Source organism: Vipera berus (assembly GCF_964194415.1).
Source record: "Vipera berus genome assembly, chromosome: 12".
In the NCBI taxonomy this organism is placed as follows: Eukaryota; Metazoa; Chordata; class Lepidosauria; order Squamata; family Viperidae; genus Vipera; species Vipera berus.
In genome coordinates this window covers 18,602,747-18,628,665 of record NC_138215.1, presented here as the reverse complement: position 1 = coordinate 18,628,665, position 25,919 = coordinate 18,602,747, and the positions used below count along the sequence as shown (strand labels likewise).

General features: G+C 43.1%; 1 protein-coding gene across 1 annotated transcript; it reads left to right on the top strand.

Moving 5' to 3' along the window:
• Window positions 1-1,996: 1,996 nt before the first annotated feature.
• On the top strand, window positions 1,997-25,914 carry CHRNB4 (cholinergic receptor nicotinic beta 4 subunit; the record flags this gene model as incomplete). The annotated part of the gene is made up of 6 exons (XM_081337034.1): window positions 1,997-2,068; window positions 21,109-21,276; window positions 21,906-21,950; window positions 22,822-22,931; window positions 23,522-24,494; window positions 25,774-25,914. 6 exons carry the CDS (start codon window positions 1,997-1,999, stop codon window positions 25,912-25,914), a joined length of 1,509 nt encoding a protein of 502 aa, XP_081193160.1.
• Between the last annotated feature and the right edge of the window lie 5 nt (window positions 25,915-25,919).

Below are 25,919 nucleotides of genomic sequence, written 5' to 3'. Positions count from 1 at the left end.
AAAACGTCTGCCAAGTTTATTACACAAACAAACATGAAACAAGATACCGGAGCTTGATCCTCAAACGGAGCGGTTGCTTTCAGCAACCAGCCCTTCCCCAAACACTCCCTTTATTAGAGTTCAGGGCGTGGCCTCCCTGTGCCTCCTTCCGAGAAGTCCCACAGCCTTTCTCTGCTTGCTCCTGCTTGACTGCCTCCTGCGTCGGGCGTCCTTGAACAGGGCCAGCTGTGGGTCATCATCATCCGCACTGTCGGGCTCGCGCAGCTGAGTCTCCACCAAGTAAGAGGGCCCTGGCTGGGGGCTCTGCGAAGCCTCCAAGCCATCATCAGCAAGTTCGTCTTCAACACCCTCCTCCTCCCCCTCGTCTGAGTCATCCGAGTCATCCGACCCGGCTGCCGGACCCACAGGCTGACCCTGAATCACAACACACCCGTTACTTCTTGTCCTGTCCTCAGGTGCTTTCAAGAAGAAAAGACCCCTTAATTTTCTGTGACAGCTCCTCAAGTACTGGAAGATGGCTATCATAGCAGCGGAGTCTTCCAACTCTGACGTGCAAACTGAGCCGTTGACCTCTAAGGCAAGAGAGCGTTCCCATCTGTGCGGCTTTGTTTTCAGCCCTGGTGAAGTCAACATGCCTCTCCTTTAGAGACAACGGCCAGGAGGAAACTGCCACATCTCCACCTAGCCAAGAGCCAAGCAAGGCAGCAGGAAACCTGCATTTTTATGAGGCCCAAGTCTAAATGTGCAAAGTTGCTCTCTAAGCAATGTTCTTTTTTCCTCCTTTTTTTAAAATATGGAGCAGCCGCTGAAAAGTCAGGAGCTTTGCAGCCAAGACCCTTGGGCAGGGGTAGGCAACCTCGGCTCTTTTATGACTCATGGACTTCAACTCTCAGAATTCCTGAGTCGACTCAGGAATTCTGGGAGTTGAAGTCCATGAGTCATAAAAGAGCCGAGGTTGCCTACCCCTGCCCTTGGGGATCTAGAGAAACATCCTGGGACACGTGTTTCCTTGCAAAGCTTCCTTCCGAAGGTCATGGATGGAGCAGAAGATCAAAATGGGGTCTGCACCTCAAAACTCATGTTTTTTTTATCAATTCACTGGACTTTATTATCCAGCATCCTAAAGCAATCATACTAATTAAAGCTACAATAGCTTGCAAACCAGGTAATTTGGGAAACCAGGAGCCAAATAATTCCTGAAAGTTAAAACCATTCCATGTTTGAACAGGAACATGAGCTACTTTAATCATTTTGTCTGTGATCTCCTGAATCACTTTCCCACTGTCATCAATTTCAATACAACAATTTGTAAGATTAAATTTTCCACATACCCCCCCTTCTTTAGCTAAGAGATAGTCCAGGGCCAAGCGATTTTGCATAATATAAATATTTTGGTTATTGTTGTACCTAGCTTGGTGGTAACCATACAGAGTTCACATTGTCCCTCAGTCTGAGTATCAGCGGAACGTTGACGCCGGGACAAAGCTTTATACATGTTCATCTGTCTTGCCTTGGTCTTATAACGATGCGTGTAAACAAACAAGTCCTGGGAGAGGGGAGGTTTAGCAAAGTTATCAATGGAAGCAAGTTCTACCCAGTCTTTAAATTGGCGTCCTCTACTGAAACCTTGACAATAAATAATAGAAGCCAGTGGTCCTGGGGCTAACAATAAGTTGAAGCAAAACTCGACATGGATGATGATGATAAATGACCATAGACTTGTTGTTGACAACAGGTTGTTCCTTCTGGGTCCATGCGATGGGCAAAAACAGTGTGAAAAGAGTCATTTTTGACTGGAAGCAATGTCAAAGGTGTAAAGAACAGGATGGGATAGCTGGTAAAGTGGAGTTGACGTCTGGGGTAAGCTTTCAGATGGAATTGTGCTTTAGTGGCATCAGGCAGTGGTGTTAGAGCAAGGCTGAAAAAAGTCACAAACCATGCTGTCATCTTTAGCGGGGTCCGTAGTTGTTTTTGTGGAGGCATGATATGGGCGAACATGGCGACCAGGGATCCACAGCACTTTGTCTGGCAGTTGGACTGCAGCGTAGCCTCTGCCCCAGGTGACAAGGTCTGAAGGGCCTTGCCAAGTTAGGTCTGGAAGTTGTCGGTACCAAACCTGTGGCTTAGGGAGATCTGAAGAAGAAGAAGAAGAAGAAGAAGAAGAAAAATGCCGCTCTGCAGCTGTGGTTAAGGGATGGCCAGTCAAGTTTGAAAAGTTTAGAGTGTAGAGGCAAAGGTTAAGAGTTTCTTGCACTGCTGGGAGGTTGGGGCTTCGTTTTCCCCCGTTCTGATTTTTATAGCGATCTAAAGCATGTTTCAAGGTTTGGTTAGCCCTTTCCACCAAGGCTTGGCCTTGGCTATTATATGGAATTCCAAATTTGTGTGTTATTTGCCAATAATGACAAAATTCTGCCATGGCTTGACTGCTATAGGCAGGGCCATTATCTGCTTTGAGTTCTTTTGGACATCCCAGCACTGCAAAGGTCCGAATACAATGATTAATGACATGTTTGGTGGCTTCTCCCCTTTGGGGGGTAGCCATGATGAATCCTGAAAAAGTATCAATTGAAACATGCAAATACTTCCATGGGGCAAATGGTGCATATTGTGTGACATCCATTTGCCAAATTTGGCAAGGCTCCAATCCCCTTGGATTGACACCCATAGGGATTGCAGTGGCTTGTTTGCTGCAGGTTGGACATTGTTGGCGAATTGCAATAGCTTCTGCAGCTGTAATGCCAAATTGCTTCTGCAAAGCTTTGGGATTTTGATGAAAATATGAATGACTTTCCCAGGGGGTGAGGGGTTGCAAGGAACAGGCCGAAGGTCCGGAGGCAGCCTGATCTGCAACATTGTTTCCCTCTTGCAAAAAACCTGGAAAAGGCTGATGACTACGAATGTGAGCAACAAAAACAGGATGTTGGCGTTCAAAAAGCAAATTTTGCAAGGTTAAAAAAAGTTGTAACAAATCTGGTTGAATGGATGGGGATAAATAAGATCCATAAATCACTTGAATTGTGTGATAAACATAAAAGCTATCCACAATAAGATTCAAAGGTTGAAATGAAAAAATTTGACAGGCCAAAATTGAAGCAGCCAATTCAGCTTTTTGAGCTGACCGCTGGGGTGTTGTTTGCTTGGTTATCCATTGACCATTTTCCAACCAGGCACAGGCGCCACACTCCTTGCTCCCATCTGCAAAAACTGTAACAGCCGAATGTAGGGGGTGAGGAGACAAGGGTGACAACCAGACAATGGGTACAGTGCGAACAATTTGCAAGCGATAATCGGGTGGTGGGTGGCAAGAAACCTTGCCATGCCAATCAGCTAAGGAAAATTGCAATTCACTGGAGGTTTGAAAAAATGATTCCCAAATCCGCAAAGACATAGGCACAAAAAGAGTGTCTATCTCCAGCCCAATCAAGGCTTTCGTTCGGTGACGAATTTTAAAAATCAGTTGAGCCAATTGTGCTTCTCTGGTTAAAACAGAAACTTTGGGCGTATGGGATAAATGAATCCACTCCAAAATTTTCAATTGGTTAGCACATTGAACAATAGCAGCAGTAAACAGTCCAGGTGTGTTTAAAATAATAGCAGCAAAAGGAACATTGATAACCATACGGTTTACCCAGATCTTTTGTAATGCAACATTTACCAACTGCAAAGTTTTAATATGTTGTTCTGACAAACAGATTTTGTCTGCTGGATGCTTTCCTAACGTTAAAGCATGAAACAAAGGAGACAAATCTGATGTTGTTAAGGACAGATATGGTCTTGCCCAATTAATGGTTCCTAGATATTGCTGCAATTGTACCAATGTTGGTTCTGATGGCAAAAATAATTTTGGAATATGAGGAAAAGCTGCTGTAGATAAAAGCTTATGGCCTAAATAGGAATAAGGCGACATGTGTTGAACTTTTTGTGGACTGACAAAAAATCCAAACTGATTTAAAATTTTTGTTAAAAATTCAAAAGTTGCCATAACAGTTCCTTTGGGGCCTGGTGCTGCAATTAAAATATCGTCCATATAGTGATAAACCAAAAAATGTGGATGTTTATCACGATATGGCTGCAACACTTTTGCCACGTACCATTGACACATGGTGGGGCTATTAAGCATGCCTTGAGGTAAAACCTTCCATTGGTATCTTTGGGCAGGTTCAGAGTTATTGAGAACAGGCAAAGTAAAAGCAAACAGTTGTCTATCTTCCTCACATAAAGGAATAGAAAAGAAAGCATCTTTCAAGTCAATGATCATGAGGTCGTAATTTTGAGGAATCAAATTTGGATTTGGCAGGCCAAGTTGTAGCGCCCCCATCGGTTTAATTATGGAATTTACTGCTCGGAGGTCGTGTAAGAATCTCCATTTACCAGATTTCTTTTTAATGACAAAGACAGGCGTATTGTAAGGACTGTTGGATGGCTCAATATGAGCACTTTCCAATTGCTCCTTAACTAATTGCTTTAAGGCGTGTAATTTTTCTAAGGTGAGGGGCCATTGGTTTATCCAAACAGGAGTATCAGTTGTCAATTGGAGCTTTAAGGGTGAAATAGACATAGTGAATCTATTCAAGTGTCAATTTAGCTTGGAACTGTTGCATCAAATCACGACCCCACAGATTTGTGTGAATAGGCAATATGATAGGTTGAAAGTAAGCGACTGAAGAAAAAAGGAAGAAGTTACCGGGAGCCACCTCTTGCTGCGCACGGCGTGTTGAATTCCCCCTACTCCTCTGACAGCAGGGGCGCTCTCAGTCTCCCAGCCCTGTGGCCATTCCGAAGATCGGATGACACTTACGTCCGCCCCTGTATCCAATAAACCAGAAAAACTCTGGTCATTGATAGTAAACGTCATCATGGGGCGACCATCTTGGACTGGCTGCTCAACTGCAAGCGCATCTGTGACCTCAGAGGAGGGCGGAGCTGTGGCTGGGACCAATAAAATGGCTGATGCCACAAGGTCCCCTTTGTGAAAAATTGTGGGTGAGTTTCCGGTAACCGCCATAGCAACAGAAGAAAAGTCACGAGAGTCTCGCAAGAATGGGGAAGCTAGAATTCCCCTAGCAATAAGATCGCGCACAGGAAAAACCAGGAGTGGGCCTTTAGGAGGTAAAGGGCATTTAGGATCGGGTTCAGTAGGCAGAAAATAGACTAAGCCAGGAACATTAATTTCAACCTTTTCTGAGGCGACTATGCGAATAGGGGGAGAATGAAAAAGAGGATCAGGGAAAAGTTCAGAGGGGTTAGAAGTGTTAAGAGGAAAAGAAATGTCAGCCTTTGGTGTCGGGCTGGCTGACTGCCCCTCCTCTAGTTTCCCTGCTGGGAGCCAGAAGAGGCGTGGCATTGATTGGCCCAATGGAACCCCTTTTTGCAGCGGGGGCACACCGTTTTTGGTTTAGCCAATTGATTGCCAAATTTGGAGGCACCTCCACCGGGGGCTCTACATTGAGATTTGAAATGTCCAGGCTTGCCACAGTTAAAGCAATTTCCCATTGGTTTTCTTTGTCCTCCATTATTTAGTGCCATAGCCAGGGCATCCATGGAATATGCCGTTGTGCCTACTATGCGACATGCGTTTAAATAATCAGCAAGAGTGGCATTTGGCATGGCAATAATTGATTTTAACAATTTCTTACAGTCTTCATTAGCATTTTCATAAGCCAATTTTAACAGGAGTTCATTTCGGGCATATTCATTGTCTATTTGCCTTGTTATTTCCTCCTGCAGTTTATCCACAAAGTCTGAATAAGCCTGATTGGGACCTTGATAAACCTTTGCAAAAGACATTTTAGCTTTTCCGTGAGGATCATCTATCTTGCGGAAAGCTGCTAAAGCCCCTTCCTGTATCAAATTAAAAGCCTCCCTTGGGCTTTGAGCCTGTTGGTCATTTGTAACGAATTGTCCTGTGCCAAATAATTGAGCCCTATTTACTCCTTGAGGTAATCCAGCAAGAATTTTTTTCTCTATTTCTTTTTTATACTCAGATTCCCAAACTACATATTGTGAAGGTGTCAGTATCATATGTGCAATGGACTTCCAGTCTACCAATGCCATCACATAAGTAGAGGCCATGGAAACGAAAAGTCCTTGTACAAAAGGCGATTGAATGCCATATGAAGCAACAGCTTTTTTAAGATCTTTCACTATATTCCATTCTAATCCTACATATGTGTGAACAGCATTTCCTCCAGCTGCCGGAGCTGGCTGGATGTTTACTGGATAGAAAGACAAATCTTCCAATGTTAGCTGTCCTGATCGGGCGGCCTGTCTAACAGCATTTGCCACCATTCCTTCTCTAGGATAATTGTTAATTACTTCTGGCTGAGCCTGAGGGGCACTGGGAGCCGCAGCTGAGGTGCCCTGCTGAGTTTCTCCCGGCTGAGTAGGTTCCTCATAAGGAGGGGGAGCCGGAGAAATGGAAAAGGCTTCTTTAAGTCCCTTTTCGTGAATCAACAAACATTCCATTAAGACTCGCCAGGTTGTTAACATTTTTGGAGGTGCTCGAGGAGGTTCATGGAGCCATTCTCCAATTTTTCTCCAAGTCCCTGTTTTCAACGAGCCCTTTTCCGGATAAGCCGGAGTATTTTCCCAAACATATTCCATTAAAGCAATCAACTCCTTTTTTGAAACTGCTGGCAATTGTTTGCCACTACTCTTAAGTAAAATATTAGAAGTTCTGACTATTTCCTCAAGCTCTTTCAGATGCGCTGCCTGTTGCTTAGAAAATTTGTTCCCCATACTCACGAATGGATCGTCGTCTTCACGAGGCGAGATCGGGTGCACAGCCTATTCCAGGCGATGAGTATGGAGACCGTCAGAGACGTATCCGCTCGCAGCAGATCACGTCGGGGTCACCAGTTGCGGGTTCTTCGCACCCGGCGGGCTCCTCATGGACTTGCCAATGAATGAGGACACGTCTCTCTGAGCGTTCTCGGGATGAGGGCCCAGACTGAAGTCCTAAGCTCTCTTTTATTGGAAACATAGGTTACAAAGTCAGCAAGTTAACATAGGTTACAAAGTCAGCAAGTTAACATAGGTTACAAAGTCAGCACAAGCAACAAGCAGTTAAATGGTTACATTTTAGTTATGCAGGAAGGAATTATGTTATGTTTACAAATGGTTGCATTTCAACTATACATCAAGCAGGTATCTTAAGGTTATAAATTAGCTACGTTTCTGCATGGAATGTCTTTGTTCCTGTAACTATCTTGTATGTGTTACTTTCTTGTACGTGTTCCAACGGGTGTCCGTCTGCACGTAGCAAGGTCATCTGAAAACTTGTCTCTGCCCTGAGCCAGACCTGCGCCATTTTATGTGAGCCTAAGGTGGAAATATCACAGGTTTCCTACACAGCAGGATGCAACTTTTTCTACTTGGGTAACCAGTGGGAAATTGATTAAAATTAAAATGGTTTAAATCACCCTGCCCAGATGTTTGCTGCTCCCAATGGTGTGTTTAGGGGGGGGGAGGAAGCCACTTCTCTGAGACTAACAAACAGATGTTGAGCTTCTGAATTGGCATTTTTGCTTTTAAACTATCTCTGAATCATCCCAGTATTCCCCAAAGTCTGACTTTCAGGTACTTGGTAACGCTAAGGATGCCTTTAGTTAGAAAGCTGTTCGCTCACACTGTGCTTTGTAAAAACCTTAATGGAGAAGCCGGATGGAAAAAGCGGACTAAGAATCTAATACAACTCAACCTAAGAAAGAACATTTTCTTTCTCCAGGCTCTTGGGATGACTAAACCCACTTTGTTTTGTTTTTTTAGCTGCATGGGGAAAAAAAGGAAAGGCATCTGTATTTAAATATTCATATCCCGCTGCTTGTTCCTCGGTATGCTATATATTTTTATTCTCTCCTTTCTTTCTTAATAACTAACCTTATGGTCACTTTGCCGGTCATTGTGGTGTCCCAGGAAATCCACTCATCATTTTTTTCCCCCTCTTCTGTTATAGATTTGTCAAGAGTTTCAGAAATGTTTTTAATCTTTCCAGCCAATAAAGTGTCTATTCTGTCTGTGTATCTGTCTAGGAATGATTTATTAAGCCAGCTTTAATTTGAATTTTCCATTATCCTTGTAACCTGACACAGAGAACACTGCACACTAAGAACAATACAGGTGCAACAGTTCATTTATTTTTATTTTTTTTATTTTAATTCCATTTATATCCCGCCCTTCTCCGAAGACTCAGGGCGGCTTACAAGCTTAGCAGTAGCCTTCATTCTATGTATATGCCTGCTTGTTAGGGGTTTCACACACCCCCAAGCGGCATTATTACAAAGTCAGCTTATTGCCCCCAACAATCTGGGTCCTCATTTTACCTACCTGGGAAGGATGGAAGGCTGAGTCAACCTTGAGCCTGGTGGGACTCGAACCTGCACTAATTGCAGGCAGCTGGTGTTACTTAAGGAGGCATTAGCCCACTGCTCCACCAAGGCTCTTCAAAGTTACAAGGGCACTGAAAAAGGGACTTATGACCGTTTTTCACACTGATGACTGCTGCAGCATCCTGTGGTCATGTGATCAAAATTCAGACACTTGGCAACTGATATGTATTTACAACGGTCGTAGTGTCCTGGGGTCATGTGATCCCCTTTTGCAAGGAAGGTCATAAAACGGGGCAAAACTCACAACCACTGTCTTGCTTAGCAGCAGAAACCTTGGGCTCCATTCTGGTCGTAAGTGAAGGGCTGCCCGTATGAGTGCTACAATCTGTTTGCTCACGGAGATGAATCTTGAAAAGGAGAACCTAAGGAAGAAATATTTGGCTGTAAGGTTGGGATTCTCCTGGCGCTAGCGTTCCTTGATTTTTGTCACTTTTTGCTTAATGAGGAGCTTTGCATGCTCTTTCTGTGCTAATAAAATGAAATAATTCAAGACTAGCACTGCGAGATGGGTGCGGTTTTCCAACTTGAGCGGCAGAGGGCAGTCTGTGGACATTCGACAGTCTATGTGGGAAGATTCTCTTCCAAGCCAAAAAACAAACAAACCCCACCATGTTTTACGTAACTACTTCATCAGTGCATAAAGGTGTGTTGTGCAGGTGTGTTCCCCTGAGATTGCCCATGTGAGGACACGGATTGGGAGGTTTTCAGGCAGGAAAAAGTGCATTTGAGTCCTATGGCCGAGAAATCCGGGTGGATCAGAGTAGAATCCTGAAATTGCATTGCTGGTTTCATGTAGCTGACTCAGCTTTGCTGGATGGGGTTTTTTTGCCAGCCCAAAGCTGCAGAGTTTTCTGCACTAAAATAGAATAGCAGAGAGCCGCGAGCAAGGTTTAATTGGATTGTATAGAAGGAAAAGGTGCTGATAAGGTTCTTGTTTTTGCAAGAAAAAAACTCTGTCCCTAGCCCCAGGGCAATAAATAAATAAATACACAAATAAACATGTACCTGAAGTCATGGTTAGGGAAGAAATAAGAGGAGAGAAAGAAGGAAGAAAAATGGCATCTGGGATTAAATATTGTAGCGTGGAGCATTTTTGATGTCTCTGTGGTGTCTTTTTTTTCCAGAGTCCTTGCCTTGAAGTTGGGATTTTGTGTTTTTTTTTTCTTTTTGGACAGAGTGCTTCTGAGAAATTCCTCAGAAATTTGCTAACAGTTTTTCCTCTTGTGCCTGGATGCTCCCTATTTTGCAAACATGGTAAATAGACACCCGTCTGCCCCTCCACTGCCTTCTGGGCCCTAACTGACCCCTTCAGTGGGAAGCATTGCAATGAAAATATTACAGCTGGTTCTCAACTTGCAATTATTTGTCTAACTGACCATTCAAAGTTTGTCCTGAACTTTTGAAGTAAGGTCCGAATCTGAGTCTCGGCCAATTCCAGCTGCATTTTTTTTTAACTGTGCCTTTTCAGGAAGGTTTTACGGAGAAATCACTTACCTGGACTGAACTGTAGTGTTTTTTTCATTGCAGGCAGCCCTGAGTTCGCTTTTCAAAATGTTCTCTGTGGATTAGAAAGTTGTACTTGTTTTCAGGTCAGTTCCTTCCATTTTGAAGCACAGCTTAACAGGAAGGGAGAGAAAGAAGGGCAAGATTTGTGAAAGTCACACAGAGAAGGATTGTAGTACATTTGACCTCCAACACCAGGTTCCTCTCTTCACCTGCCTAACGAAGTCCAGGTTGAAGCTCTAGAGGGGGGGGCAAGGTTAGACACCCCTGCTCTAGAAGGTTACCTATTACAGCAAATTGTCCCAAAGCTGGACTGTCTTTGTTTTTCCTTGAAGACGTTTCGTTTCTCATCCAAGAAGCTTCTTCAGTTCTGACCGAATGGTGGGGGATGGAAGGATTTATATATCCTTGCAGTCATCTGGTCGTTAGCCAGTCCTTCCATTCCCCACCATTCGGTCAGAACCGAAGAAGCCTCTTGGATGAGAAGTGAAACGCCTTCAAGGAAAGACGTTCTTGAAAAATCCTCTTGAAAAAGCAACTTCGGGACATCTGTGAGCTGGATGACTCAGAATCTCCGTAGATGTTCCAGCAGTTGTCTTGGGTAGAGCTGGTCAAAGTCATAATTTCTCCTTTGCCTCATCCTTCATTCCTTGCCTGTAAAATGGGCATAGCCGCTGCCTCTTGCAGGATTCCTGAAAGTACAATATGTACCATAAGGTTTTCGTGAGGTTTTCCAAACAAACAAACAGAAATACCCCAATCCCAGCAATGATCCATTTATCACACACTAACCCCAATGTTAGTATTTATCCACAGCATAACATGGTTAATCTCTTCAGACTGATGATCTCGGGTGGGTCAGAGTTAGGGACCAACTCTCTGAAGAGCCTTACAGTCCTCTGTTAACCCATCTGAAGAACATGCTGTTCATTTTATTTGTTTACTGCTGACACCTCCATGCTGCTCCACTCCGAACTGGCTCTAAGCAGCGCCTTTGTAGCTTCTGAGTTTCCCTTTTTCTTTGAAAAAAGCAAAGACCTCTTTTTTCTGCCTTTTAAAGCCGTGGAAGACAAGGTGGCTGCCAGGGTGATAAAATCCTAAATTATCCCTAGCATGTTTTTCTTCCTGTCACAAAGGTTGCAGCTGTTCAGCTTCTGGCTCTCCTAACGAAGACGGATCCTCTTGGTGTCCAGGAGGCTGTAAAGCTTTTAGAATTAACCTGGTTTATTGCTCCGAACTGCAGATAGATTTCCTTTTTAGTTCCCCCCCCTCAAATTTCCTGTCTTGTTTCCTCTCTTCTCTTCCTTGCTAATGTGAAACATCTCTCTCTCCCCACCCCCTTGCTTTTTGCCTGCAGGCCTCTTAGATGATGTCACTACAAATTATTGCTTTCCACCCAGCACAAATGATAAGTTCAGAGCCTCCGAAGAAGCTTAATAAGAACACAAGAGAAAAAGATCTGGGAAGTGACTTGGACTTGAAGAAACACACGTCCTAAACCCAAATGGGGAAAAGACAAAAGAGTTTAAACTCGTAAGGAGATGGTTTTTTTTCCACCTTTAATGGAACTCCTTTAATGCAGTCATCTGTTTTATTAGATTTTATGTAGGTTGATTTATCAAATGTATTTACAGGTAGTCCTCAATTTATGACCACGATCGAGCCCAAATTTACGTTGCTAACTGAAAAATTTGTTACAGTGAGGCTTTCTCCCCATTGCCACAGTCATTAAGTGAGGCACCACAGTTGATAAGTCATTAACCTGGTTGTTAAGCGAATCTGGATTTCCCCCATTGACTTTGCTGGTCAGAAGGTCACCAAAGGGAATCAGGAATCACTCTGGGACGCTGCAATGGTCACAAATGTGGGTCAGAATGTAAATCACGGGGATGTTGCGATGGTCCTGTGAAAAATGATCCTCACTTTTTGCAGTGCCGTTGTAACTTCAGACTGTCGATGAATGAACGGCTGAAAGTTGAGGACAGCCTGTATCAAATTTATATGCTGCCTATAGCATTAGCAGTATGCTGGCTGGGGAATTCTGGGAGTTGAAGTCCACAGGTCTTAAAGTTGCCAAGGTTGGGGACCCGTCCTAGAAAGTTGTCTTAAAAACCTGCTCTGATGACCCCATTCAGCCCAGCCCCCCCCCAACCCCTCCCAATTTCAGCCAAGTTATCTTCCTCACTTCTGACGCGAAAGGAGATCAGGGATCCTTGGCTGAAGTTAAAGGGTGACCTTGGAGTGGGAACGCGGCTTTCCAATGCGGCTTGCTGAAATCTTTGTCTTTTAGCCACAAGATACGGCTCTCTCTGTCTTCGAAAGGCAGCATAGCACAAAGTGGCCGTGGTCTGCTGAATCAGCGAGGAATAAGATGCTGGAAGTAGGTCGGGCTTTCCAAAGTGAATTCTGAGGCTTTCTCCAAGCAAAAGCCTCTATGGAAACCAGGCAGGCCATTTCTGAAAACGCACACACACACGCACGCACAACGAGCTGCTGTGAGGCTACTTCGTTTTCAGGATGGCCGTTCCGTTGCTTATGATTCATGGACTTATTAAGAGTCTGCCACCATCGAGCAAAAAAATGAGGGGCTTGAGAACTGGGTGGATAATTTAAAAAGGAAGAGCACCCGTGCAATCCGTTATTCCCAAACAAAGTCTGTCTTAAGGACAGGAGCGTCTACGGCCTAAATAACCGGATGCAGAAGAAGAGAAATAAGGCAGAACTAAAGGAAGACACTAAGACTAAATTCTTCCTATCTAGCCCTTGACTTACGACCACAATGAAGCTCAAAGTTTCTGTGGATAAGTGAGACATTTGTTAAGTGAGTTTTGCCTCACTTCCTTGACCTTCCCCGTTGAATTTGATCACATGACCTTGGGACCCAGCAACGGTCGCTAAATGAACTATTGTAAGTCGAGAACTACCTGTAGATTGATCCTGGCTATCAATAAAACCATCAAGTCTCTTCATTCCTTCACAAGTCTCCATTATGCATCTGAGATTCCCACCATCTAGATTAGATCCCATGAGATTCCTCCCTCTCTCTCTCTCTCTCTCTCTCTCTCTCTCTCTCTCTTATTTTAAAAAAGAGCAATAAAAGCACACACACAAAAAGGCTAACAAAGCACTACCTTTCTTTCAAGGAATGCCCCTGGGCCCCATAAGAAGGGAGTATTCAGGCAGAAAAAAGTGGGTCTGACAAGTCAGGTCACCCCATATTCGTAACTTCACTTAAATTCCTGGAGCTGCGAATTTTCTTTTGCATCAACCAGTCTTTTCCCTCTAAAAAAATGGGTATTTTACAACTGACAATGCTCCCCATCTTCTGATACTCTTGTCTTCATTTAAAAAAAATAATAATGTTCAGCTCCCAGCTGCAAGACCGTTCGTTGCCTCTTCCTTGCCAAGAGCCCTGATTATGGAGTTGGACACCACAGTCTGTGAGTTGGCTTAGCCCAGACAGTTTAAGTCATAAATGATGGCTCAGCAAATGAGAACTTAACCCACAATGTGAATCTTTTGAAGCTCATTTTGCTAGGTGGCAAAAATTCATCTGGGCTTTCAGTACCTTGGACAGAAGCATCTCAAGTAAGGCTCGCAAAAAATAAAAAAATAAAAAAAATAGCCAGCAACCCTGGTAGTTGGAAATTTTTATTTTATTTTTTTTGCTAAAAATGCCTCTCGTATTCATGAATTAAGTTACACTGGGACTTCCAGTCTCACTGGTACCATAGCCTCATGTTTTATATCTTGGTGCAATTGCCTGGAAAAAATGATTACTTAAGTTGCTAAGTTCTTGTATTACTTTTTCCAGAAAAGGATCGCTTAGAGAGGCCAAAGGTTGAGAAACTTACTAGATTTTTATCCTGCCTTTATTATTTTATAAGTAATTCAATGCAGCAGGCATACCTAATACTCCTATTTTTTCTACATCAACAATCCTGAGAGGTATGTTGGGGTGAGACAGGTGAATGGCCCAAAGTCACCCATTGATTTTCACGCCTAAGGCAGGACTAGAACTCACCATCTCCTGGTGAATGGCCCAAAGTCACCCAGCCAGATTTCATGTCTAAGGCAGGACTAGAACTCACCATCTCCTGGTGAATGGCCCAAAGTCACCCATTGATTTTCACGCCTAAGGCAGGACTAGAACTCATTGCTTCCTGGTTTCTGGACCAGCACCTTAACCATTGCACCAAACTGGCTCTCCTCCACCAGCCAGGTTCTCACCAAAGGGAGGTGGGCCATCCATCCATTCTATGGTGTCTCAATATCTGAAAGCATTGGCATGAAGCAATGCCAATTTCACGGCCATTTCAACTGCACTTGAGCAAGAAATTGGTTTTTAGTACCTTTGTATAATAAGTTTCTCTCGTGATATCTAAGTGTGAAGAAACTTCACAAATAACTGCAAAGAACTGGCCTTTTTACATCCTTCTTTGCCGGCTAGGACTTTAGGGCAGTTGAGGTCCCACAGATCTAGAATGCCTCAGATCTAGTTGCTTTACAGATGAGATTGTCCCTATAACTTTGCCCTATGATGGACGTACGATAGACCTATTTACAGTACCGAGGAAAATATATCTTGGTTCTAAGAGGCGCGGTGGCTGCTTAATGGCAAGACCTTGTGCTATTTTGGTTTTAAAATCTAATCAATAGCAAGGTTGCATAAAAGGGAGGTGCACATTTTTTTGGCAATGTTCTGCTTCCCACTTTTAATCAATAGTCTTCTTAGGTCAGTCACTTAAGCCAACTGACCCACACGAATTTTCTTCTCAAAATGCCGTATTAAGCTGGCACTACTCTGAGTGGCCACTTCTCGTTCTCCTATTTATAGGAGCTGGATTTTGAGACTAGCCAACCAGTTGCCCGAGTTCCCTTTCTCCTATTGTGATGGCTTGATCACACTCTGCTGCTTGAGTGTGGGGCTGGACTAGAAGACCTCCAAGGTCCCTTCCAGCTCTATTCTATTCTATTCTATTCTGTTCTGTTCTGTTCTGTTCCGTTCCGTTCCGTTCTGTTCCATTCCATATATTCTATTCCATTCCATTCCATTCCATTCCATTCCATTCCATTCCATTCCATTCCATTCCATATATTCCATTCCATTCCATTCCATATATTCCATTCCATATATTCTATTCTATTCTATTCTATTCTATTCTATTCTATTCTATTCTATTCTATTCTATTCTATTCTATTCTATTCTATTCTATTCTATTCTATTCTATTCTATTCTATTCTATTCTATTCTATTCTATTCATCTAAGCATAATGGTTCTTCATATGGTTGGCTAAGTAAAAGAAGTTTTGTGGAGCTGATGTCTTTCCAAAGTTAAAGAGAGAGCTAATGGCAGGACAGGTCTGCTTTCTTACCTGGACTTCAACTTGAGCACCTGGAGTGCAGGAGAAATCCCCATCTCAGCTCTGAGCATTGAACTTTTCATATTTATGTTTCCTGCTCTCTGAACCAGTCAGATGTGATAGCGGACAGTCAGAAGATTTCCCGTAGCACCGTAGGAATGGAAAGTTGCATCCCGTTAATGTGTAGAAAACAACTTTTTTTCTTATAAATAGAATAGAATAGAATAGTATAGAATAGAATAGAACAGAACAGAACAGAACAGAATAGAATAACTTCGGTGTCACTTTAAATGTACATTGATACATTAAAATGAGATTTTGTTGCATATAGCTCTCAAAGGATAACCACCTCCAATATACACTGCATAAACATGAAATAACAACAACAACAACAACAACAACGCTGTACCAGGAGATGCCAGGGTCAAAGAAAAAGAACTGGAAAAAATTACGAAATACCGCAACCTGGCCATCGAAACTGCGCGATTATGGATGAAATGTGTAACAGTGATACCCATTCTCATTGGGGCACTGGGAACTATGTCCAAAAACTTTGCAAAACACATCAAGAAATTGCAGCTTCCTGCAATAACTCCAGCAAAGCTACAAAAAACTGCACTATTCGGAACATCTTACATTTTAAGGAGAGACCTGGATGATACCTAGGATGCTGGCAGCAACCCGTGTCAACCATCAGTGCCAGTCAATTTGAGCGTTCAGTTGACTGAGGTTCATGTTTTATGAATAAAAGTTTAATAATAATAATAATAATAATAATAATAATAATAATAATAATGATAATTCATATACCCACATACACAGACATATATGGCCCAGAGAAACAGCACAATCTAGTTTGGATGTATAAATATACATGGTGAGAAAAATGAGTTTACCAGACAGATAGCACAGGACACAAAGCTGTTACAGACTCTGGTAGTCCTGCTAGAAACTTTTTTCTTACATTTCTTAGGCAACCTGCATCCTGAAAACACAGAGGCAGGCAATGTATGAAATATGTTTTTATAGGATAATTGCATCAATGCATCCTTCCAAGAAGGTTACCTTGGGGCTGTGGATACTGCCGGAAGACTACAATTCCCATTGCCCCAAGGGATTTCCCATACCCTCTGCACTTATGGGAATGGCAGGATCTTGTAAGGGTGCCGTGTCCTTACTTTCCAGACCATGGAAGGTGTCCCCCCCCTCCCACTGGATTTGACTGCAGTGCCAAATCCAGTGCATTGGAAATGGGCTGAGATCCAAAGCGCTCTAAGCAAAAATCTTCTGCTGAACTAGTTATAGGCAAAAGTCCAAGGAGGGATCCAGATCCAGACCAGGAAAGAAGCAGGCTGCCATGGCACAGGCTGGATCTGCAGCAAGAAGCTTCATCGTAAAGGAGATGGGAAGGAAACACTTTACTAAATTTGGCTGAAGTGCCCGGAACCATTTCTGGGTTAATATTATCGCTGCCATTTTCCCCCCAGATATCTAATGAGAGTTTACAAGTTTACCTGGTTAAGGGATAGGAGGGTTACTGTTTTGGCCCAACCTTTTCTTTTTGGCTGGGGAATTCTGGGAGTTGAAGTCCATTCCCTTTCATGTTGCTAAGGTGGAGACTTTACTCCCAAGGAAGTATATTCGGAATTGCAAGAAAAGAGTAAATCACCAACCACAAGCTTTAGAGTTGGAGATTTCACCCAGCTGATCCCCGAGGGCCAACGTCAGTGGAGTCTTTTGAATCTTGAATTTCCCATGAGCTTCTAGTGGGCGGCCCCTTAAGAGAGAAACCCACCTAGACTTGAGTTTCTTCTACTTTGACCCAACTGAACATCCCTCGTTTCTATGAAGGCCTGGTTAACCCACTATTTGCCATTTTTAATCACAGTGGTGCATCTTTCATTGCATTGTCACATGTTGAGTTATTTTGCACCTGGTCAGAGACATTCTCAAAATCCAGGCTCAACTTTACTCAGGAAACAAAGTGGTACTAAAAGATCTTCCTTGCTCAACATGGCCTCTACTGCAGGGGCTATAATGCCAAGAACTTTTCAGTCGCTACTGAAGAACTTGGGAAAGTGTACGCCAAGGAACATCAGGGGGGAGCAATCAGGAGCCTCGCCAGGTAGTTTGGGGAAGGCTTCAAACAAAGATAGAGATAAACCTGGGATCGTCTCCTGAAAAGCAAATTCTTTACTCCTCTTCCTTCATCCCAACATAGGTGGACTTCTTACGTTCTCCTGGCCTCTGTCCCATTGGTGGATTCTAGGAGAGGTAATCAGCAGAACTCTAACAGTGGAGGTGATGCTTTTCCAATGAAGTTCTCTCTCAGGCTTTGCTCATCTGAGAGCTGCCCTGCCATCCTTCCCCCCCCCTCCCTCCCTCCACTGGCATTGCAAAATCTGTATCGCATCACTTTCAGTACTCAGCCCTTTACATGCTCGTGAGTTGCTGGGAAATTGTGCCAGCCCCCTAAAGAGAGTCCCTTTGATCCTGAATCAATCCAGACTGGTGTTTCTTCCCCATTGCCTTGTCTTTAAACAGCTGCAAAGCGGGAGGGGCCCCCAGAGGAAGCACCACCCACTTCTTGGAAGACCTACTGGGTCCTATACAGACACCTTTTGCAGCTCCGAGCTGTTTCCCAGCCCTGTTTCGCTTCGATTCCTTAACGCCTGTCCTGCCCTCGCAACTCCTGTCTCTTCTCCACACAACTACGGTGTTTTGGAGCAACAGTATTTTAGGTCTGGGGTGGGGTGGGGTACGGTTTGTTAACTGCCATGAGGAATACAAACCAATTTTTTGTCGTGGCTATGCTTTCCTTGTCTATCAACGGTGAGTAACCTTTCTCCTTCTGTACAGTTTAAAAAAAAAAAGCTTTGCAGCCGGGAAGCAGACTTTTAACAAGCATTGCATATCTTCCTCCTCCTCCTCCTTGAAATAAGTCTCTCATTTGCTAGGGAAATTGTTCCTTGAAAAAGTGTGTGTGGGGGGGATGGGGGGTGTCAAGGTGTAAAAGTTGAAGGAAGTCTAGGTTGTTGTGACATATGTTGTGGTTTCAGCAAGATTGGTCTGCTGACACATTTTAACCAAATTGGTTTTCGTGCAGATGTTTCCTTTGATCATGGATAGCAATGGGAATAATCAGAACAGAATATTTATGTTGCAGGAGACCTATTCGGTTTTCGTCCATTTTGAGGCTTACTGTGGCCAAATTCTGACTTCCCCTTCTTTGGACTTTCCACTGATGCTTTTAAAAAGTGGTTTAAAGAGGCATACGTGCAGCCAAAGAGTTACCAAGCCATAAACAGTCTTCCTTTGCTACGTCTCCTGCTGATGCCATCATAGAGACTGATTAGCAGGGGCACTAAATGGCAGTACATCCGGCAAATAAAGACTGATTAATCGGGTAATGTGATTTCATAACCATTATCTGAAATAATTCCAAATAGGCTGAAATGGGAGAGTGCTCTGTTAAGTCCACTGTCTATTTCACTGGTTTTTCACAAAGACTCTTTCTACTATACTGAATCCATTTTCCAAGCGACGGCTGATTTATTACAGCCTGGTCATTTTTGGAAGTCCACAAGAAGCATTTCAAGAGGAATGGGTGGAAAGAACAAGGTCAGAGGCCAGATCAAAAAATGGGACATCCACTTTTGGATTTAAAGTCCCCCCCACCCTCTCTGCTTATGTTAAGGCGAGATTCTTAGGCTCTTTTTCCATTAGAACTTATTTCTCTCAAATGCTGCATTTTTGCTGTACGTCCAGAGAGCCCTAGAGTGTAGAATTTGTTTTGCTGTCAGAAGGAAGTCGCCTATTCCAGAGGATTTTGAGAAGAACCGTAGTGTTCAATAACAGAGGAGACGGGGGGGGGGATGCCTACATTTTCAATCTCCTTCCTTTTACTTACTGGGGTTAGAAAAACTGAAATTCTACACAGACTTCTGAGAAGGGGTGGGCGTAGAAAAGACCATCATTACCGTGTCGGTTCTTCAAGGCAAAAATTCCAAAATCTGTAAGTAGGCAATGTTTTTATTAGGAGTAGCTAAAAGCTCAAAAGGGTGTGTTTCAGACAAAAGTTACCTAGACAAAAAAAAGACAAAAGTTACCTAGAAGAGGAAAGAGAGTCGGGGACTGGAAAGAATGCAAAATATCCAAAATGAAATTGAATGTTTCAGTTCCCCAGTTGTGCGACTGAAAGGAAGATGCCGGATAGAACTGTGGACAGAACGTAGAATTGGTACAAAATATTTGTACAGCCCGGGGATCTAAGTAGAGATATCATATCAAGATGTACCAGCCTTCTTGCAGTGGACGGCTTTCCAGATATATTTGGACTATAGTTCCCATCATTTCCAGCTGATTGCTGCCTGGGGAGGATGGGTTTTGTGTTCCAAGCCCATCCCGAAGTGATGCAATCCATCTGATGATCTGCAGAAACCTGGCATTAACCAGTCCTGGAGGACAGAGAAGAATGGGCTCTTTCAGTGGAGCAATAGTGCAGGGCTCTGCAAGTTTGTTGGCCTGCTTCCCTGCAAAGAAATCAATCCTTATTTCCAAAGTGGTGCTCGCTTTAAAGTGCTTTCTCTGACGGGTGACTTTTTTCCCTTGAATTATTAGATAAGCACGTTGGCTGTGGGACTGCTGCAGAAAAATAAACCAGCTGTTGGAGTCACAGCGCATAAGTTGCCCAGATCATTTGGCGGGTGGTTTATTAAATCACTCATACTTGGATTACTCTCTTTCTGTTTTCCCCCCCCACACACACACTCCTCGTTGTTTTTTTTAAACTAGCCCCTTGGGTTCTCCAGAGGTTTTACAGAGAACCTGTATTCTTGATCCAATGTAAAATAATTTAATAGGCAAGGTGAAAAAAACCGTACCGGTCACATCTATTCATGGAGACAAGAGGGGTGGGGGTGTGTGTGGGGGGGAAGCAGTCTTTAGGAATAACATGTAAAAAAGGATGAGTTATCAATCTGACTGTTTAATACATCATGTGCTCGGTGTTTAATTTGGTCAGGATCAATGATTCTTAAAATAATGGGAAACAATAACGAGTTTTTGAAAACACAGAAAGAGCAGTTTTCTGCACACAAACACACAAGCCTCACAAATGTCTTTGTGCAGGCCATCTGCTGACATCTAGTGGATCGCAGCCACAAAATAAGGGGAATGTTGCCCCAGACACTAAAATAGGATGGGTCTTGAGCTTATTAATTTGGCACACTTTAAGTGGACAGAGAGAAGAGGAGGGTAACGAAAGTGTTCAAAGAGATTTTCAAATCTGCTTTTGAATTGACCTTTCCTAAGCCCACCAGGTCTTTTTAGCTGTGTTTTTAACACAAGCAATTGTTTGCCCTCAGTCTGTTAACCCCAATGAGTAGAGCTCATATGATGGAGGGAACTATTAGCCATGGATATAAGCCAGAATGACTGGGGATACCCAACAGATCAATGCCAAACCAGGAAAAAAAAAGACACACATCAAGAAGAGATTGGACAGCCATCCAGAACGTTATGGGGTCTCCTGCTTGAGCATGGGGTTGGACTAGAAGACCTCCAAGGTCCCTTCTAACTCTTGTTATTCTGTATTCTGCAACTGAGTTGCATAGTTCTAGATCTAATCCAGAAAGAAAACAGTAGCCTACGCATGTTCTGGCACACAGTTCCAGTTATAAGGAAAGAATAGTTATGAGTTGTTTCAGGAAATTGTTACATTCTCAGCTGGTTATTATCATCTTTGGCCAATGAAGAGTTGGCCAACTTTCTCAAGGGTTGACGGTTATCATCTTTCCCCAGGTTGCAATGGGCTGATCAAGGACAGGATCCTGCCTCCTTTCTGTGACCCAGTTCTTTCTTTCCTACTTTACAGGAAGTGAGACAGCCGATGCTGAAGAGAAGTTAATGAACCATCTCCTCAACGTTTCACGCTACAACAACTTAATTCGCCCAGCCTTCAATTCTTCACAGTTAGTTGTGATAGAACTGCAGGTTATTCTCTCCCAGCTTATCAATGTGGTGGGTCCTTTCAAACTCTAAGTCATAGTAGCAAGACTTTATTACGGTCATAGAGCAGCATGTTTTGTGTGCGTGTGTGTATATGTGTGTTTTTCCATCATAAATACAACCAGAACAAAAGGCTCAATTTCAAGGAAAGGAAGGAATGCAAATGAAAGGATGGATGCATCAATAAAAAGAGGACTTGAGCCCCCACTTTTCACCGTTGGCCAGTTTATTTGCTGTACTGCTTTTAAATTTCAGGGAATATTCATTGCAACTTATAGTTCTGCATATTTAAATATATCTGCAAAAGAGCTCCAGAGCTTTAGCGTGCTAGTATGTGTGTACATGCCTGATGGGGTAAAATGAGATACTGCACGTCTATAACCCCAAACTGTGAGTCTACAAGAGTGTTTCTAACCTTAGCAACTTTAAAATATCTGGACACCAATTCCTAGTATTCTGAGAATTGACATCTACACCTCTTCAAGTTGCCAAGGTTGAGAAACCTTGGTCTACAGTTACTCTATCTTCCAGCAATGGATATATTTTTTAAATTTATGTTCCATTTCCTGCTCTGCTGTGCCAAATCCCCTAGAATTAAGCTCCTGTCTGACCGTGTGACCTCTGTCTCCTTTCTCCTTCAGAATGAACGGGAACAGATCATGACCACCAATGTTTGGCTCAACCAGGTAAATTTCTATGGGAGTCTCTAATATTGTTTAGAACTCTGAAGTGTATACATATAATAATAATAATAATAATAATAATAATAATAATAATAATAATAATAATAATAATAATAATAATAATAATAAAGTTGGAAGGGACCTTGGAGGTCATCCAGTCCAACCCCCTGCTCAGGCAGGAAACCCTATACCATTTCAGACAAATGGCTATTCTCAGTTGCTATTCATCCCTTTGGGAGTGATCTTTTTCAGAGCTTACATCTGAACCCCTAGATCTGAAATTTCACTCCCAGGAGTTTCAATGAATCCCAACGGACCTTCCAAACTGGAAATGGTGGTGGACATTTTTTCCCCTCTCTGGCAGTGGACAATTCCAGATGAGGATACTTCATGAGAGCTGGGAAGTTCTGTATATAATTCACGTTTTAATCAAGAGTCAGGTTTTTTTTTTGCCAAATATAACTTTTATGTTACGTACTGTAGGTATGATTAAAACAAGCCAGCATTACCATCCGCAGAAAAACTCAACCCAAAATTGTTAGCCATTGGTGCCTCCACCAGCTAGAAAGAACGCAACTGATGGTGCCTTTTAAACCTGACCGTTTAATGGAAGGGTTCGGTTTTCGTGAGTTGCCGTGGCTCAGCTCATGCGTGAAACACCTCAAGTGATATGGAATTTAACCACAAGAGGCTGAGGCCTTTTAACCGTCCTTAAATCCCACATCAGTCATGCTCCATGAATTTGAGAAAGGGGGATGCGGTTTCCGAAAGCTGATGTCTTCCTTGAACTTGTCAAAAGGTGCATCCAGACCCTTTGTGGATTTTGTGCAAAGCAGGGATGGTCACTGAAATGTTGCTATGTGCTGCTTTTCAGGAATGGACCGATTACCGCTTAGCTTGGGAACCGTCAGAATACGAAGGCATCCACAAACTCAGGATACCGGCTAAGAAAGTGTGGCTCCCAGACATTGTGCTGTACAATAAGTAAGTTGGTGTCTCTTCATAAGATAAGGTTGTGCCTGGAGTGTCTCTCCCACTTCATGGCCAATGTTAGTTTGAGATTATTATTTTTTTTAAAAAAATACTGTTTGCAATCAATGTTCAAGACAATCATTCTTAGGACCAAACTAGGCATTTTTTTTGCTTCCTAATGGAATACACTTTGTTGACTGCAGAATGGTGAGTCTGGGAGACAGTATTCAGCCCTAAATTGTTTTAATTGCTTAACTATAAATGGATGTTACCCTCAGGAGAGCATTAATAGCATTAAAAGGTTCACACCAGCTATAAACGTGTGTTAAAATCCATGATATAGTCTGGGGGGGGTGTGTCTCCAAACTTGGCAACTTTAAGACTTGTGGGCTTCAATTCCCAGAATTCCCTAGCCTGGCTGGGACTGGCTGGCTGGGGAATTCTGGGAGTTGAAGTCCACAAATCTTAAAGTTGCCAGGTTTGGAAAGCCCTGATATATTTCATGCTATCGAGTCAATGTGGATTGTGGCAGCCCGTAGTTTTGTTAAAGAAATGACAAAAAATAGTATTTTTTTAATGCTTTTGCTTTTGGGCTCCATTAGTGCGGATGGTACCTACGAAGTCTCCGTCTACACAAATGTGATTGTTCAGCACAACGGAAGCACTTTATGGATGCCGCCAGCCATTTACAAAAGTGCCTGCAAGATTGAAGTGAAGCATTTTCCCTTCGACCAACAAAACTGCACCCTCAAATTCCGCTCGTGGACTTACGACCACTCGGAAATTGATATGATTTTGAAAACTGGCTCAGCCAGTATGGATGACTTCACCCCCAGCGGGGAGTGGGACATTGTGGCCCTCCCAGGACGAAGAACGGAAAACCCTTTAGATCCAAATTACGTGGATGTGACCTATGACTTCATCATCAAAAGGAAGCCTCTCTTTTATACCATCAACCTCATCATACCTTGCATCTTGATCACATCCTTGGCCATTTTGGTGTTCTATCTGCCATCTGATTGTGGGGAGAAGATAACCTTGTGCATCTCTGTCCTGCTCGCTTTGACCGTTTTCCTGCTCCTGATTTCCAAAATTGTCCCTCCAACTTCCCTTGACGTTCCACTGATTGGGAAGTATCTGATGTTCACCATGGTGTTGGTGACGTTCTCGATCGTGACCAGCGTTTGCGTGCTGAATGTCCACCACAGGTCTCCCAGCACCCATGCGATGCCTCCCTGGGTCAAGGTGGTCTTCCTTCAGAGACTGCCAAGCTTCCTCTTCATGAGGAGACCACACAACCAGTCAGCAAGTCAACGGTTGAGCAACCGCAAGAAGAACAAAGCTGGGTCTTTGCCTTCCGATTTCTCCAAGACATACAAAGATTGCACTTACTTTGTGAACACAGCAGCAGGCCAAAGATACAACGTGAAGCTGACGGACAACCCTGATCACATCAGCAGCCATCAAGACCTGAGGTTACGATCATCAGTGAAGTTTTCTCCCGAGGTCCAAGAAGCAGTTGAGGGAGTCAGCTTCATAGCAGACCACATGAGGAGCGAGGATAACAATGAGAGTGTAAGTGACACACACACCACTCTGCCTCCTCCTCCTCCTCCCCCTCCTAAGATCCTAGAATTTCCTTTCTCTCTGGAGCTTGAGACATTTGTTCTCTGGTGCAGAAGGAAGATAAAGAAAAGATTACTCGTTTTGAGGGATGAGTATTGGGTTGCTTGTTGGACAGATTGGCTACCATGGAGATGGTTACAAGGGGCATTTCTGACAACCAGTTGTAGTAAATCAACTCTTAGCAGAAGGGAGCTCTTCTGAATTCTTGTCAAACATGCCCTCTTGGGAGGCAGAGGAGGCTTACTCCTCGAACATAGAATAATAAGGTTGGAAGGGACCTTGGAGGTCTTCTAGACTAATCCTCTGTTCAAACAGGATTCCCTATAACATTCTGGACAAATCATTGTCCAGCCTCTTCTTAAAAAACTCCAGTGATGGAGCATCTACAACTTCTGAAGGGAAGCCGTTCCACTGATTAATTGTTTTTACTGTCAAGAGGTTTCTCCTTATTATTTATTTATTATTTATTAATTTAATTTGTATACCGCCCTTCTCCCGAAGGACTCAGGGTGGTGAACAGGGCAATACATAATAAAAAGCAAGATACAAAAATTAAAAAGTAATTAAATAGCAATGCCCGTAATAAGACCTACTGGAAAAAACAACAACAGACAACCCAGTTTCTTGCATATGAGAATAAAAGGGTTGAAAATTTCACCCTCCCTCTCTCTAGTAGGAACAGCTGCATTATTAACTTGTCACTCTTATTTTTGAAAGTGGTCCCTTCTCACTGTAAAATATTAACAAACGTTGTATGAAGAAAAATGCCAAGAATCCATTTTTTTAACTGAAATACACAATTGGCAAGCTCAGTCCTGATTAGTTTTTTGAAGGGTTGGGGAAATTAAGGTTTCTCTTCTCTTCTCTTCTCTTCTCTTCTCTTCTCTTCTCTCCTCTCCTCTCCTCTCCTCTCCTCTCCTCTCCTCTCCTTTCTCTTCTCTTCTCTTCTCTTCTCTTCTCTTCTCTTCTCTTCTCTTCTCTTCTCTTCTCTTCTCTTCTCTTCTCTTCTCTTCTCGTCTCTCTCTTCTCTGTGTGACTTTGAAGCATTTGTTTCTACCCATATTTTTTTTAGTCTTCATCTTCCCAGTTCATTATTACAGGGGCTGATTTTTGAATTGCAAAGAGGAAGCCATGGAAGACTATTGAAAAAACTGAGCTGGGATGAAAGCAAGTGATAATGTCATAATGGACAGTTTATTAAAGATATTTAATTGGTTTGTTTTTCCAGATCGTTGAAGACTGGAAATATGTGGCCATGGTGGTGGACAGGCTGTTCCTCTGGATATTTGTCTTTGTGTGTGTGCTGGGAACCACTGGATTATTCCTGCAGCCCCTTTTTCAAAACCACATGCCTGCCATGAGCCCATAAGTTGA